We start from the raw sequence: 14,461 nt of genomic DNA on the forward strand, positions 1-14,461 counted from the left end.
TAGAAGAAAAAGGTGTCCAATGGAGTGATTACTTTTAGGATTCTATAGCTATCACACATTTAATATTTTTCCATAGTTATTTCCTTATTTTTCTTATTGAACTCCCTGTTAAAGCATTAATACCTATAAATGGGATTTGCATGCTATAATTATAATAAAAATAATAGCATGTTAAATTGATAATTTAGTTTGCCAAAATATTACTGTCATTTGAGTCTGTTATAATCCCTGAAAGATATGGTGTATAGTATTCTTCCCATTTTATAACACTTAGCATAGTGTTTGGTCTTGTGAACATTCATTAAAACTAGTTGAATAGAAAATGAAAAAGAAGAAAAGTTTTGTCAAGACTTATCTATCTTGGATTACATAATTTTTATTAATTCAGGTCATGACTCAAGTTTAGGCTTTATGACAAAGTTAAGGGCCTTTTCTTCAATGATTGCTATATATGTTTTATATTATTAGTCATTGTAAATAAAGCACGAATTTTGATTCTTAATTTTAAAGTGAAAGTGAAAGTAATAGAGGTGATAATTCTTTAACACTGCTTTTGTTATTCAGTGATTCTACTGTCCTAGTTTATTCAACATTAGTAAGAACTGTCATTTATGATCCCTTTATTTTGTCTTTAATCTGTATAACTTTTCTGAAGGCTACTTCCAACATTTTGTTTAAAATCACACTATGAACAATGAACAGTGGGAAATTTAAAACACATTCAAATTCACATACAAACAAGAGATACTTAGGGGTAAATTTAACAATAAACTTCTGCAAACTCTGCACACTGAAAACTCTAAAACATTGTAAGAGAAATTATAAAAGACCTAAACAAAAATGGGGAGCAATACCATGTTTATAAAAAAATAGTGAATGTTTTCAATATATCATCTCTCTCTAAATTTATCTGTAGATTCAGTATGATTTTTTAAATTTTTTTATTATTTAGTAAATATAACTTTCCAAAGTACAGTTTATGGATTACAATGGCTTCCTCCTCCCATAATTTCCCTCCCACTCGCAACCCCCCCCATCTCCTGCTCCCTCTCCCATTCCATTCACATCAAGATTCATATTCAATTATCTTTATATACAGAAGATCGATTTAGTATATATTAAGTAAAGATTTCATCAGTTTGCACCCACACAGAAACACAAAGTATAAAATACTGTTTCAGTACTAGTTATAGCATTACTTCACAGTGGACAACACATTAAGGACAGATCCCACATGAGAAGTAAGTACACAGTGACTCCTGTTGTTGACTTAACAATTTGACACTCTTGTTTATGGCATCAGTAATCTCCCTAGGCTCTAGTCATGAGTTGCCAAGGCTATGGAAGCCTTTTGAATTCGCTAACTTTGATCTTATTCTGACAGGGTCATAGTCAAAGTGGAAGTTCTCTCCTCCCTTCAGAGAAAGGTACCTCCTTCTTTGATGGCCCCGTTCTTTCCACTAGGATCTCACTCACAGAGATCTTTCATTTAGGTATTTTTTTTTTCCAGAGTGTCTTGGCTTTCCATGCCTAAAATACTCTCATGGGCTCTTCAGCCAGATCTGAATGCCTTAAGGGCTGATTCTGAGGCCAGAGTGCTGTCTAGGACATCTGCCATTCTATGAGTCTGCTGTGTATCCCGCTTCCCATGTTGGATCCTTCTCTCCCTTTTTGATTCTATCAGTTAGTATTAGCAGACACTAGTCTTGTTTGTGTGTTCCCTTTGACTGTTAGACCTATCAGTGTGATCAATTGAGAACTGAAGTTGATCACTTGGACTAGTGAGATGGCATTGGTACATGCCACCTTGATGGGATTGTATTGGAATCCCCTGGCACGTTTCTAACTCCACCATTTGGGGCAAGTCTGATTGAGCATGTCCCAAATTGTACATCTCCTCCCTCTCTTATTCCCATTCTTATATTTAACAGGGATCACTTTTCAATTAAATTTAAACACCTAAGAATAATTGTGTGTTAATTACAGAGTTCAACCAATAGTACTAGAACAAAAAAAAAATACTATAATGGATAAAGTATTACATTGTACATCAACAGTCAGGACAAGAGCTGATCAAGTCACTGTTTCTCATAGTGTCCATTCTCACTTCAACAGGTTTCCCCTTTGGTGCTCAGTTAGTTGTCACCGATCAGGGAGAACATATGATATTTGTCTGTTTGGGACTGGCTTATTTCACTCAGCATAATGTTTTCCAGATTCCTCCATCTTGTTGCAAATGACCAGATTTCATTGTTTTTGACTGCTGTATAGTATTCTATAGAGTATAAGTCTCATAATTTCTTTATCAAGTCTACTGTTGATGGGCATTTGGGTTGGTTCCAAGTCTTAGCTATTGTGAATTGAGCTGCAATAAACATTGAGGTGCAGATGGCTTTTTTGTTTGCCAATTTAATTTCCTTTGGGTAAATTCCAAGGAATGGGATGGCTGGGTTGTATGGTAGGGTTATATTCAGGTTTCTGAGGAATCTCCAGACTGACTTCCACAGTGGCTTAACCAGTTTGCATTCCCACCAACAGTGGGTTAGTGTCCCTTTTTCCCCACATCCTCTCCAGCATCTGCTGTTGGTGGATTTCTGCATGTGAGCCATTCTAACCTAACCGGGGTGAGGTGAAACCTCATTGTGGTTTTGATTTGCATTTCCCTGATTGCTAGTGATCTTGAACATTTTTTCATGTGTCTGTTGGCCATTGATTCAGTATGATTTCAATCAACACTGCAATGAATTCTTTTTTTGGTAGAAATTTAAAATGATTAAAATGTATATGGACATGTAAAAGACTTAGCCAAGCTAAAACAATCTGAAAACAAAGGGGAAATTTGAAGATCTTACTTAATTTCACTCAAGATCTACTATAATGTCTACAGTAATCATAGCTGTGTGGTATTGGCATTATTGGGCCAAAGGATCAATAGAACAAAATAGAGTCCGGAGCTAGCTACACATCTATGGTCTACTACTGATTTTCAAAAGATAAATGCAAAGGTAATTCAATGAGAAAGGATTATCTTTTAAACAAATGCAGTGGATAAACTGAATATCTAGGGGATGGTGCTGTGGAGTAGCAGGTTAAGCTGCTGCCTGCAATGCCAGGATCCAAAATGGGTGCCAGTTCAGGTTCCAACTGCTCCACTTCCAATCCAGCTCTCTGCTAGTGTGCCTGGGAAGGCAGCTGAAGAGGGCCCAAGTGCTTGGATCCCTGCACCCACTTCGGAGATCATGAAGAAGTTCCTGGCTTCCATCTGGTCCAGCCCTAGCCATTGTGGCCATTTTGGTAGGTAAATCAGTGGACAGAAGATCTCTCTCTCTCTCTCTCTCTCTCTCTCTCTCTCTCTCTCTAACTGTCAAATAAAAAAAAGGCAAAAAACTGGACATCTAGAAAGAAATAAGCATTGACCATTACCTCACATTGTATGTATAAATTAACTTGAAGTGGATAACAGACCTAAACTAAAGAGCTCTATAAAACCACTGGAAGAAAACAGGAAAAATCATGTAGAAAATTTTCATAACCAGAGATTTCTTAGGATGAAACATAAAAGAAAAATGGTAATTTTAAATTCACAAAAATGTACAATTTGGTTCTTCTAAAGACATCTAAGAAATTAAAAGGGAAATCACATGCCTGGAAAAAATATTTATAAAACATATCTAAAAAAGAACTTGTAATCAGAATAATCAGAATCAACATAAAAGATAACAATTCCAGTAAAAACTGAATAAAACAATTGTAAGATACTTCACCAAAGAACAAATGTGAATGATCAATAAACAAATGGAATTTTGATCAACATCATTAATCTCTAGGGAAATGCAAGTTAAAATTACAAATTAGGTACCACTAGGCATTTACAATCATGAATTAACTAAAAGACTACTACCAAGTGTGACTAAAGATTTGGAACAAGTAGAAACACCATGCTTTCTTGGTAGAAATTAAAACATATCATAGCTACTTTTGTAGTATTTGTTGCAGACTTAAATATATAATTACTATATTCCCTGGCTGTCCCATTTCTAGGTATTCACCCAAGGAAAATGAAAATATGTGTGCAAAGGTCTTTACACCCAAGGCAGGTGTTAGGTGCAGTAAAAGTTGTAGCTTGGGACACTGCATCCCATACAGAGTGGCTGGTTTGAGTCCCCACACCTCTGCTTCCTATTCAGCTTCCTGCTAATGTGCACTATGGGAAGCAGCCAATGATGGCTTAAATACTTGGGGTCCCTGCCACTCACATGGCAGAATCAGATTGGAGTTCCAGGCTCCTAGCTTCAGACTGGCTCAGCCCTAGCTGTTGCAGGCATCTGGGAATTGAACCAGTAGATGGAAGCCCTTTTGCTCTTTCTCTGCCTTATAAATAAGGTGAAAAAAAAGTTAAAAAGATCTTTACACAAATGTTCTTAGTAGCTTTGTTCATAATAGCTAAAAATGGGAATGACCCTTATGTCCATCAACTTGGGAAAAGATAAGCAAATTTGATATACTCAAAAAATGAAGGACTACTCAACCAAAAGAACTGCCTGCTGAGAGATGTAAGATGGAGGGATCTCAAAAGCATTATGGTAAGCAAAAGGAAGTAGATAGGTAGTCAGCACTGGGGTAAAGGGAAAGGATTGACTGCATAGGAGCATAAGAAAACTTTCTGGATTAATGGCTGTATTCCACATATTGACTGCAGTGATGCATCCAACTATATATATTTGTCAGAATTTGTCAAGTTGTGTAATTTTAGCAGCTGATTTTATTGCATGTAAAATTATACATCAATAAAGTAGACTTAAAATTATAGTGTGATTTGTGGAGTAGTAGTCATATGTGTGTAAAGGTAGTCTTTATGTAGCTAATCTTGTAGGGTTTGTTTACTTATTTACTTATTTATCTATTTACTTTGTGTCTTGTAGGGTTTAAAATTATAGCCCTGTAAAAAGAATACAAACCTAGATTTCTGCTTCTGTGTATCAGAGACAATAAAATTAGCATATCCCACTTATGCAAAGCATGTTTATTATTATTAAAGCAATTGTGTGAAAACAGGCTATCACATATATATTCATGCTGTTATATGTTATTGTTTGAATCAGGCAACTGAATAAACTAGTTTCATATTCAGAGGTATACGGAGAGTATTTCTAAAGACTCTATTATTGGCCGGCGCCGCGGCTCAATAGGCTAATCCTCCGCCTTGCGGCGCCGGCACACCGGGTTCTAGTCCCGGTCGGGGTGCCGCATTCTGTCCTGGTTGCTCCTCTTCCAGTCCAGCTCTCTGTTGTGGCCTGGGAAGGCAGTTGAGGATGGCCCAAGTGCTTGGGCCCTGGACCCGCATGGGAAACCAGGAGGAAGCACCTGGCTCCTGCCTTCGGATTGGTGTAACCCGCCGGCCGTAGCGGCCATTTGGAGAGTGAACCAATGGAAGGAAGACCTTTCTCTCTCTCTCTCTCTCTCTCTCTCTCTCTCTCTCAGTCTAACCCTGCCTGTCAAAAAAAAGAGAAGACTATTATTTAAATAAGCTATACATGAAATCCCCTGGGAAATTCTAGTACAACATTTCCGGAAGTCTGCTACTGAAGTAATATTTTTCATTAACATTTTTCTATCAGCTATTTCCACTGTTGAATTTGAACTCATTTTAAGTGTTCAAATGAACAAAATTCAGAATCCAGAAAAGGTATTATTATAAATGCTATATAAAATGCTAATACATTTTACTGTGGATACATGATTAGATCATAGATATGCTGTATGTTAAAATGGGCAGTCTTCTGAGAGAAGGTTTTTCTAAGAGACACCAAACTTCACTGTGTCAAAATTAAGAAATCAGGGGCCAGCACTGTGGCATAGTAGTTTGAAACTCTGCATGTGGAGCCAGCATCCCATGTGGGTGCCAGTTCGAGTCTCCTGCTCCACTTCCAATCCAACTCCCTGTTAATGGCCATTGAAAATAATGGAAGATGCACCAAGTGCTTGAGCCCCTGCACCCATGTGGAAGACCCGGAAAAAGCTCCTGGCTCCTGGCTTCAGTTTGGCCAAGCTCTGGCTATTGTGGCCGTCTGGGTATTGAACTAATGGATAGAAGACCTCTCTCTCTGTTTCTTCCTCTCTTTCTATAACTCTGACTCTCAGATAAATAATAAAATCTAAAAAAAATTAAGAATCAAAAGAAAAGTTTTCCTTTTATCTCTACTAATTGATTGGATCTTATGCAGCAAGGTGTCATGCTGGGCTTTATTGAAGGAAAAAAAAAAATGTGTTTAGCTGACACCTAGCCCAGATATGTGTATACATAAGTTCATAGGAAGTAGGGTAGGTATGTGAGGGTGGATATGAGAAAGTCAAGAGGGTGAAAGGGGGTCATCTCATAGTAGAGTGCCATGTCAAATCCCAGCTGCCCTGCTTAAGATCTAGCTTCCTGCCAACATGCCAAAGAAAGTGGCAGATGATGCCCTAAGTGCTTGGGCCCCTGCCACCTTCATCAGAATCCCTGATGGAGATCCTGGCTTCAGGCATTTGCCTGGCCCAGCCGAGCTGTTGCAGCCATTTCAGAAGATCTATCTCTCTTACTTTCCCTCTCTCTTGCTCTGCCTTTCAAGTATTCATGTGAACAAAATAAATAAAAAGGTAGATGGAAGATCATGTCCATTTTTCAGGTAGCCTCAGGGACTAGGTCTTGTCCTACAGAGAAGTCACAAATAACAGGTGCTGTTGATGAAGGATCTTGTGAATCTGGGGACATAGTAATGCCTTTAGAGCCCAAATAAAGAAATTTGATAGAAGACAGAGACAGAGCTTCTAATATATTTAGAATAGCACCATGTCCCTTCATATGACTAATGTCTGATGGAACAGTGAGGAAACAACTTTTTATGTGGACTAGCAGCAGTGTCATAGCCAGGCCCATCCTTTCAAGGCTGTCAGGAAGTGAACATTTTTTTTATACATATTTTTATTTTTTATTTTTTTTATTATTATTTTTTTATTTTTGACAGGCAGAGTGGACAGTAGAGGGAGACAGAGAGAAAGGTCTTCCTTTTTGCCTTTGGTTCACCCTCCAATGGTCGCCGCGGTAGGCGCACTGCGCTGTTCTGATGGCAGGAGCCAGGTGCTTATCCTGGTCTCCCACGGGGTGCAGGGCCCAAGAACTTGGGCCATTCTCCACTGCACTCCCTGGCCACAGCAGAGAGCTGGCCTGGAAGAGGGGCAACCGGGACAGGATCAGTGCCCCGACCGGGACTAGAACCTAGTGTGCCGGCGCCGCAAGGCGGAGGATTAGCCTACTGAGCCGCGGTGCCGGCTAGGAAGTGAACATTTTTGAGGAAGTATTATGTGTTACATATTGTTCAGGATCTGTCTCTTTGGCCACCCTATCCTGGAGGTAGGGTTGCTTTGTTTATTGTTGTATCTCCAGAGTCACAAAGTCAAAATCTTATTGTATTAGCAAGCAAAATAAAAACTATTCTTAAGCTTTTGTGGAATATCACCCAGGGATACTTAACAATAACTGGAAGAGACTTGGGGACAGGGGCACCAAGATTCTCCAGTGATTGAATCTTTAACTGGTACATGTCTATACTAATGAAAACATGACCTTGATTCTACCTTTGTGGAACTGAATCCTTGGAAACATTCAGAATACACTTACAAAGTTACAGTATGTCTGTGATACCTTTAAACTGATATAATATATCCATGGAGAGCAAACAGCAGTTTTAATATTTTCAAAATTAAAATATTGTCAGTTAGATATAACTAATCTAGGACAAGCATAGAAATTTTTTGGTAACAGTTCTCTCCTGACTAACATTGTTTTACAGTTTAATGAGTCAGTTTTAGAACATTTATTATCCTTCTCCTAACACCCTCAGGGCCCACTGTAGTCAATCCCTTCTGTCACCTAGCAATCACTCAACTTCTAGACACTTCCTTTTCCCCCAACACCCCTTTACTGGATGGATATACCAAATTAGTCCACCCACCAGTTGATGGATATTTGGATTGTTTCTATTTTTTAGCTATTTTGAATAATGCTGCTAAGAACATTCACTTAGTATTTATGGATTTAGGTTTTTATTGATCTTGGGGTAGGAATGGAGCTGGATTATTTGATAATATTCTTTTTAATTTTTAAGAAACTACAAAATTGCTTTCCAAAGTGGCCATTTATATGCATTATCATTAATAATATGAGAGTTCTGGTTTTTGCACATTCTTGCTAACATCTGATGTGTTATGGATTGTGGCCATTTGGTTTCTCTTTTGGATTATAGCCATTCTAATGGATATACAGTAGTGTCTCAAAGTAGTTTTAATCTGCATATCTGTAAGCACACATTTATTTTGCGACATTCAGTATATCTGGAGATGGATTTTGTTCATCATATAGTCTAAGGCAACTCTAAAAACTCATTTTAAAGTTCAGTTTTTTTAAATGAAATACTTCCTGCTGAGTCAGATACTTTTCATTAGTGAAAATTCACAATATTGTTTTCCTCTGGTTCTAACATCTTGTACGATATGAAGACCTTCACACACTGGCAGTTGTAGAGACTAGAACTAATTAATTGCATTTCAATTCTGTCTCCTTAATTTACTTGTTGAATGGACTTTCCTTAATTTTCCTTCACCCTAGCTTTTTCATCTGAAAAATAGAGCTAACAATAACTATTACATAATATTTATTTATTTATTTATTTGCTCATTCACTCATTCATTCTTGAGACAGAGACAGACAGACAAAGGGACAAATAACTCCCATCAACCTGCCCACTCCCCAAATGCCCACAATGGCTGGTGATGATCCAGGTTGAGGCCCAGAGCAGGGAACTCAATCTAGGTCTTCCATGTGAGTGGCAGGGTCCCAGCTTGAGCTAACTCCCAAGGTTCACATAGGCTGGAAGCTGAAATTTGAAATGGTGCCAAGATTTGAACCCACACTCTGCAGCATGGGTTACTGGCATCTCAACCAGCAGCTTAACTACTAAGCCAAGTAATTACTTCTTACATAGTATTTTTAGTAGGCAATATATAAAAATATTTAGAATATATAAATATATATTTGTTTTGAAACAAAACAATCACATTAAAATTTATTATAAGAAATTAGAGTAGGCCGGCGCTGCAGCTCACTTGGCTAATCCTCCGTGTGCGGCGCCAGCACCCCGGGTTCCAGTCCCAGCTGGGGTGCCAGATTCTGTCCTGGTTGCTCCTCTTCCAGTCCAGCTCTCTGTTGTGGCCCAGGAAGGCAGTGGAGGATGATCCAAGTGCTTGGACCCTGCACCTGCATGAGAGACCAGGAGGAAGCACCTGGCTCCTGGCTTCGGATCAGCGCAGCGTGCCGGCCGTAGCGGCCATTTGGGGGGTGAACCAATGGAAGGAAGACCTTTCTCTCTGTCTCTCTCTCTCTCACTGTCTAACTCTGACTGTCAAAAAAAAAAAAAAAAGAAGAGTAGATTTTTCTCTTTTTCATTACCTAGCATTTCTAGTTGCTGTTTTATAGGTCATCCAGAAAGCCAACAAATTTCAGTTACTATGTCTATTATTTTTCAAATCCATATACTGTGGATGGCTTGGGAAGGACTTCCTAGAGAATAAAATTTTGGTTGCCAAGGAAGTTGAAGACAGTTGAAACCTTCTGAAATTTAAAGCAGATTCAGGCTTTTATGACTCAGTTAAAACACAACTACAAAACAAAACAGACCAAAAAGTAAGCAATTCAACTCCTAGCTTTCCAATTTTTGTTTCACATTTATTGATGTTTTCAAAATAAATTAGTGTTAAAATTTTGTGTAACACAGTCTGGTTTTATTCATTTTAACAAATACATTAATTGACTCAGAAACAAAGAAAATTAAAAATTTATGTTCTTCATTTTAGATTACACGTTTGTACAATTCCATGCTAAGCACTGGTCCTCCTACTTTCTCTCAAATAGTAAGTTGAGTTCAAAACACTGCATAACACATTACAAGAAAGGTAACGTTAGTACATCAATCTATAATTTAGGGCTTAAGGTTTTGTGAAACAAGATTTATAAAGTGTGAATTTAGAGCATCGAATGAAAAACTTCCCTTGTCTATTGTTTTAAGCTTATATTGCTCATTTCAAATCAAATGGACACTCATTGAGAACACCAGATTTTTTAAAAAAATATGCAATGTGTCATTTAAAACTCATAACAACAGTACTAAGTATTTTAAGACATCATAGACTATCCAGTGACTTTGCATTAAACTTAAAAATCTGAACACTCTGTTTAGCAATCATGGAAAGGAATAAACACAAGTCTTAACAATAGAGACTTGTTGCCATTTGTTTTAAAGATTTATTTCATTTGTTTGAAAGACAGAGTTACAATGACTGGAGCTGGGCCAATCCAAAGCCAAGGAGCCAGGAGCCTCCTCCGGTTCTCCCACGTTGGTGTAGGAGCCCAAGTACTTTGGTCTTCCTTTGTTGCTTTCCTAGTTGCATTTGCAGGGAGCTGGATGAGAAATGGAGTAGCCAAGACTTGAACCAGCACCCATAATGGATGTTGGAGCTGCAGGCTGGGGCTTTAACCTGCTCCACCACAGCACCAGACCCCTGCCATTCTTCTTAAAAATAGTTTTGTTACTGGAATTTGTAATACGTATTGAAGACAATCAGCTTAGAGTATTTTTTTTCTTGCCAAGATTGTATAATAAAAGTTTTGTATGGAGCTAGTTCTATTTATTTATACTGTGTGCAAATCACCAGTTATGTGATTACTTGAGAATTCATAAGGATTTTAGGTTTAGTACATCCTTAGAGCATTTTTGATGGAAAAAAAAAAAAACCCACTTTCTTAAAAACCACCAAAGTGATAATGTGTCTTCACAATCATCACCAAAGTGCTAAAAGGATCTCTCGCCAACAGGTATATTCTGAGAATATACATTTTGAACCCCTTGTCATCCTCAATATTTCCACAAAGTACCATAGAAGCAACTTTCACTACAATAAGAAGATTCACTAAATCACAAGAATAGGATTCAGAAGAACAACTGCAAAGGGCATGAAAGGAAGATCAATTTAGACCCAAGACAATGACATAAAACTTTCAAATATTCTGCAACAACTGCACTGCTGGTTTTTACAAAGCCTGTCAGGCTAACAGATGACAAGAAAATATAAAAAAGAACCACATTTTCTGTTTTTTTTTTTTTTTTTTTTGGAACTACACCTATCTTATCTTGCTACTTCACCTACTAAGCCTCCATCCAAAGTAGAGAATCATATAAGGGTAATTTTATCTAAATACATCCTAGGTATCAAGTGATGGACAGTTCTTTGTATAGAGTATGTTGTATTGATATTGGCTCTGTTAAGTTTACACTGTCTTTTATCAGCAGCGGAGATCATAAAAAGTTTGCTGCTGTGTGGGATGCAGAGGGGACAAACACATAGCACAAGGGTCAAGGACTATTCTGTAAGAAAAGAGATTATGTCTTTATAGAATACTCCACTTCTTTTTCTTGAAATACAATGTTTTTGCTCTGTGCTCTATATAAAAAGACCCAAGATAAGCTGACTTGAAATAGAAAACTGTTTAGGAAGTAAAAGCTTTCTTTTCTAAGAGATACTTAGAAATATATAAAGCAGAAAGTGGACCTGAGTTTCTAACTGCAAACTAAAATAATCTTTCTTTGAGGTTAAGTTGAATGTTAAATACCTAAGGCTAGCGTCTGTGTTTGCACTTGAACTAAGCTCTGACAGTACTAGTATATAGAAAACAGAGGTCAGAAGACTAATAGTATCAACAAAGAAAATAAATCTCAGGAAGGAAGTACAAAACTCCAGAGTTCCACCTACTCCTTTGTCATCTAAACCAAAAATGTCTCCCTTCCATGTCTCTGCATATAATTTATACAAGATAGCAGCAGTATGTGATGTCTTTATGCCAGTCTTTCACTGGAAGAGATGCTGATAATAAAGGAATCCTGCTCACTTTTTAAATTGATGTAAGATAGTATAATAAAAGGGAAAACCCACTGATGGAACTGTGTTTTATATCGAATAATACAATGAAAGAATTCCATAATACAGCCTTTTTCAGTTCATGAGCCTAACATGTTTAAAAAGTGTAGTAAGAGGTCCAGGGCCCATTCAACTCATTATCTTCCAATTGCTCTAAACTGAGATAAGAACAAAAACCCATATAAATTTCATTATCAATCATTATAAATGGACTAAAGTAAAATAAATATCTAAAAATACTAATTGAAATCCAGAGTCAGGATGAGGGTGAAGTAAGAGCCACGTAGGGTACAAAATTGAAAAGACAGTTTCGGCATATACATTGCTCTTGGAGTGGCTTGCTTTTTAAAAAATATAATACAGTTTATCTAAGTTCAAAAACACTTGAGCATTCTAAACATAGAAGAAAAAAAAAAACCTGTGTTGAAGTACAGAAGGTGAACTTCCATCGATGTTAGTGGCTCTTCACTTTGCTAACACTGAAGAGTTCTACAGTTTGTTGTTAATAAAAGTTTAAAAACTACTGCCTCCCTCTAGGTCTCAGCCCTGATGCAGTCAATTATCCAGAAATATCAGAGGAAACCAGTAAAGAAACAAAACAAAATCAAAGACAACCCAACTAGATTAATAACTGCTGAGGTCTCTAAAGGAGAGGTGACGAGGTCAGACTCCTAGTGGGTTAATGCAAAGCAGCAAAAAATGGAAGATATTTAAGAAATAATTTAAGAAATATTTGGTACATCTGTCTCTGCCCATCCATTCAGTTTTTGGGGTATTTCTTGCTGTCAGATATTGTTTCTGAAAATTGCATAAGGGAAAGAAGAGTCAGTTCCCAGACTACATAGGATATCAATACTGTTAAGGGGTCCCAATATTGTCTGTAGACTTAGCTCTTAGCAACTTATTTCAAGTAGTCCCTGGTAAAGTTTGTTGTTGGTTTTAAGATTACAATTGTTTTGTTTGTCTCCATTCCAAGGGATATCTTTGCATACTTAGGATCAATAGAGGATTCAGAATATTTCTTTGTCACACTGTTGAAATATTCTTTCCTAGCTAGTTAATGTCAAACCAGAAAAGAATGTACACGTAACGGATAACTATGTGACAATTACATTTTCAAACTGAAGTTTCTTTAAAATCAATTCTGCACTGAAACTTTAATAAACTGATTAGAATATAAACTTACGTTAAAGCTTCTGAGTAATTATAATGAGGAGACACTCCTAGAAACTTCTGTACTTCATCCATCACAGTAGCAGGATCCGTTCTTAGCTGCTGCCCATCGATAATTAGCAACTAAATTACCAATGAAATAAAAATAAAGACAGTGCACATTGATAAGACATGTTGATTGTATAATGAAAAATTTCTGCACTCTGAACTTATTCAGAGACACTGTCCTGAGGGGATTTTCACGCATTATAGTTAGACACAATCAAGTCATCCTCATTAATGAGTTGGAACAAGAAATAAATCACACTAACTAAGTACAGTCATGTTTTGTAATTTGAGAAGTCCTGCAAACACCATGAAAACAACAGATCCAGTTGTGAAGACCAAGAGCTTAGAAATGTGACTACAAAATCACAAATGGGAACTAAGTTTAAAAAATAAACAAAACACAGTTCCATCATTTAAGCTGAGAAAGAGCCCTGTAGATAGGAAGAAAAGTTGTAATAAGCTCAGGTGTGATGACACAGATAACATGTCATTCTTTACAAGTTTCAGGAATAGCATTATAAAGTTTGAAGAAACATTTTGAGAATCTCACATGGAGAAGAAAGTAAGATATTCTGAGAATCTGAACTTGGACAGAAGTTCCTCAAGAAACTATGGGGAGGCCGGTGCCGCGGCTCAATAGGCTAATCCTCCACCTGTGGCACTGGCACCCTGGGTTCTAGTCCCAGTCGGGGTGCCGGATTCTGTCCTGGTTGCTCCTCTTCCAGTCCAGCTCTCTGCTATGGCCCGGGAGTGCAATGGAGGATGGCCCAAGTGCTTGGGGCCTGCACCCACATAGGAGACCAGGAGAAGCACCTGGCTCCTGGCTTTGGATCAGCGCAGTGCGCCGGCCGCAGCGGCCATGGGGGGTGAACCAACAGAAAAGGAAGAACTTTCTCTCTGTCTCTCTCTCACTGTCCACTCTGCCTGTCAAAAAATAATAATAATAAAAAAAGGAACTATGGAGGAAAATTTGCTTGCTACTCTCGTGAGGGTGGACCCAGCAAGTTAAATGATAGGAGACTGTTATGGAAGGCTAGAAAGTCAGCAGTGTGACCCCTGCCCACCCTTCTTCACTGTTTCTATTGAGTCTAGACTAACACTATCCAGCAGAATTTTCTGTAACGTGTACCAACTCTATAGCTGCTGCATCTGAGTTGTAGCTGTTGAACCTTTGAAATGTGGCTAATGGAGATGAGGAACTGAATTTTAAATTTTATTTAATTTTAATATACAT

General features: G+C 37.7%; 1 protein-coding gene across 1 annotated transcript in view; it reads right to left on the reverse strand.

Annotated features, from left to right (window-relative positions):
* LOC133765277 (bifunctional heparan sulfate N-deacetylase/N-sulfotransferase 3) overlaps nucleotides 1-14,461 on the reverse strand; it is a 167,085-nt gene that overhangs the window by 2,253 nt on the left and 150,371 nt on the right. The window contains exon 13 of the mRNA XM_062198898.1: nucleotides 13,193-13,302. Coding sequence (XP_062054882.1) covers nucleotides 13,193-13,302 — 110 coding nt within the window. The remainder of the gene's footprint in view (nucleotides 1-13,192; nucleotides 13,303-14,461) is intronic.

The sequence above is a fragment of the Lepus europaeus genome, chromosome 8, assembly GCF_033115175.1.
Source record: "Lepus europaeus isolate LE1 chromosome 8, mLepTim1.pri, whole genome shotgun sequence".
In the NCBI taxonomy this organism is placed as follows: domain Eukaryota; kingdom Metazoa; phylum Chordata; class Mammalia; order Lagomorpha; family Leporidae; genus Lepus; species Lepus europaeus.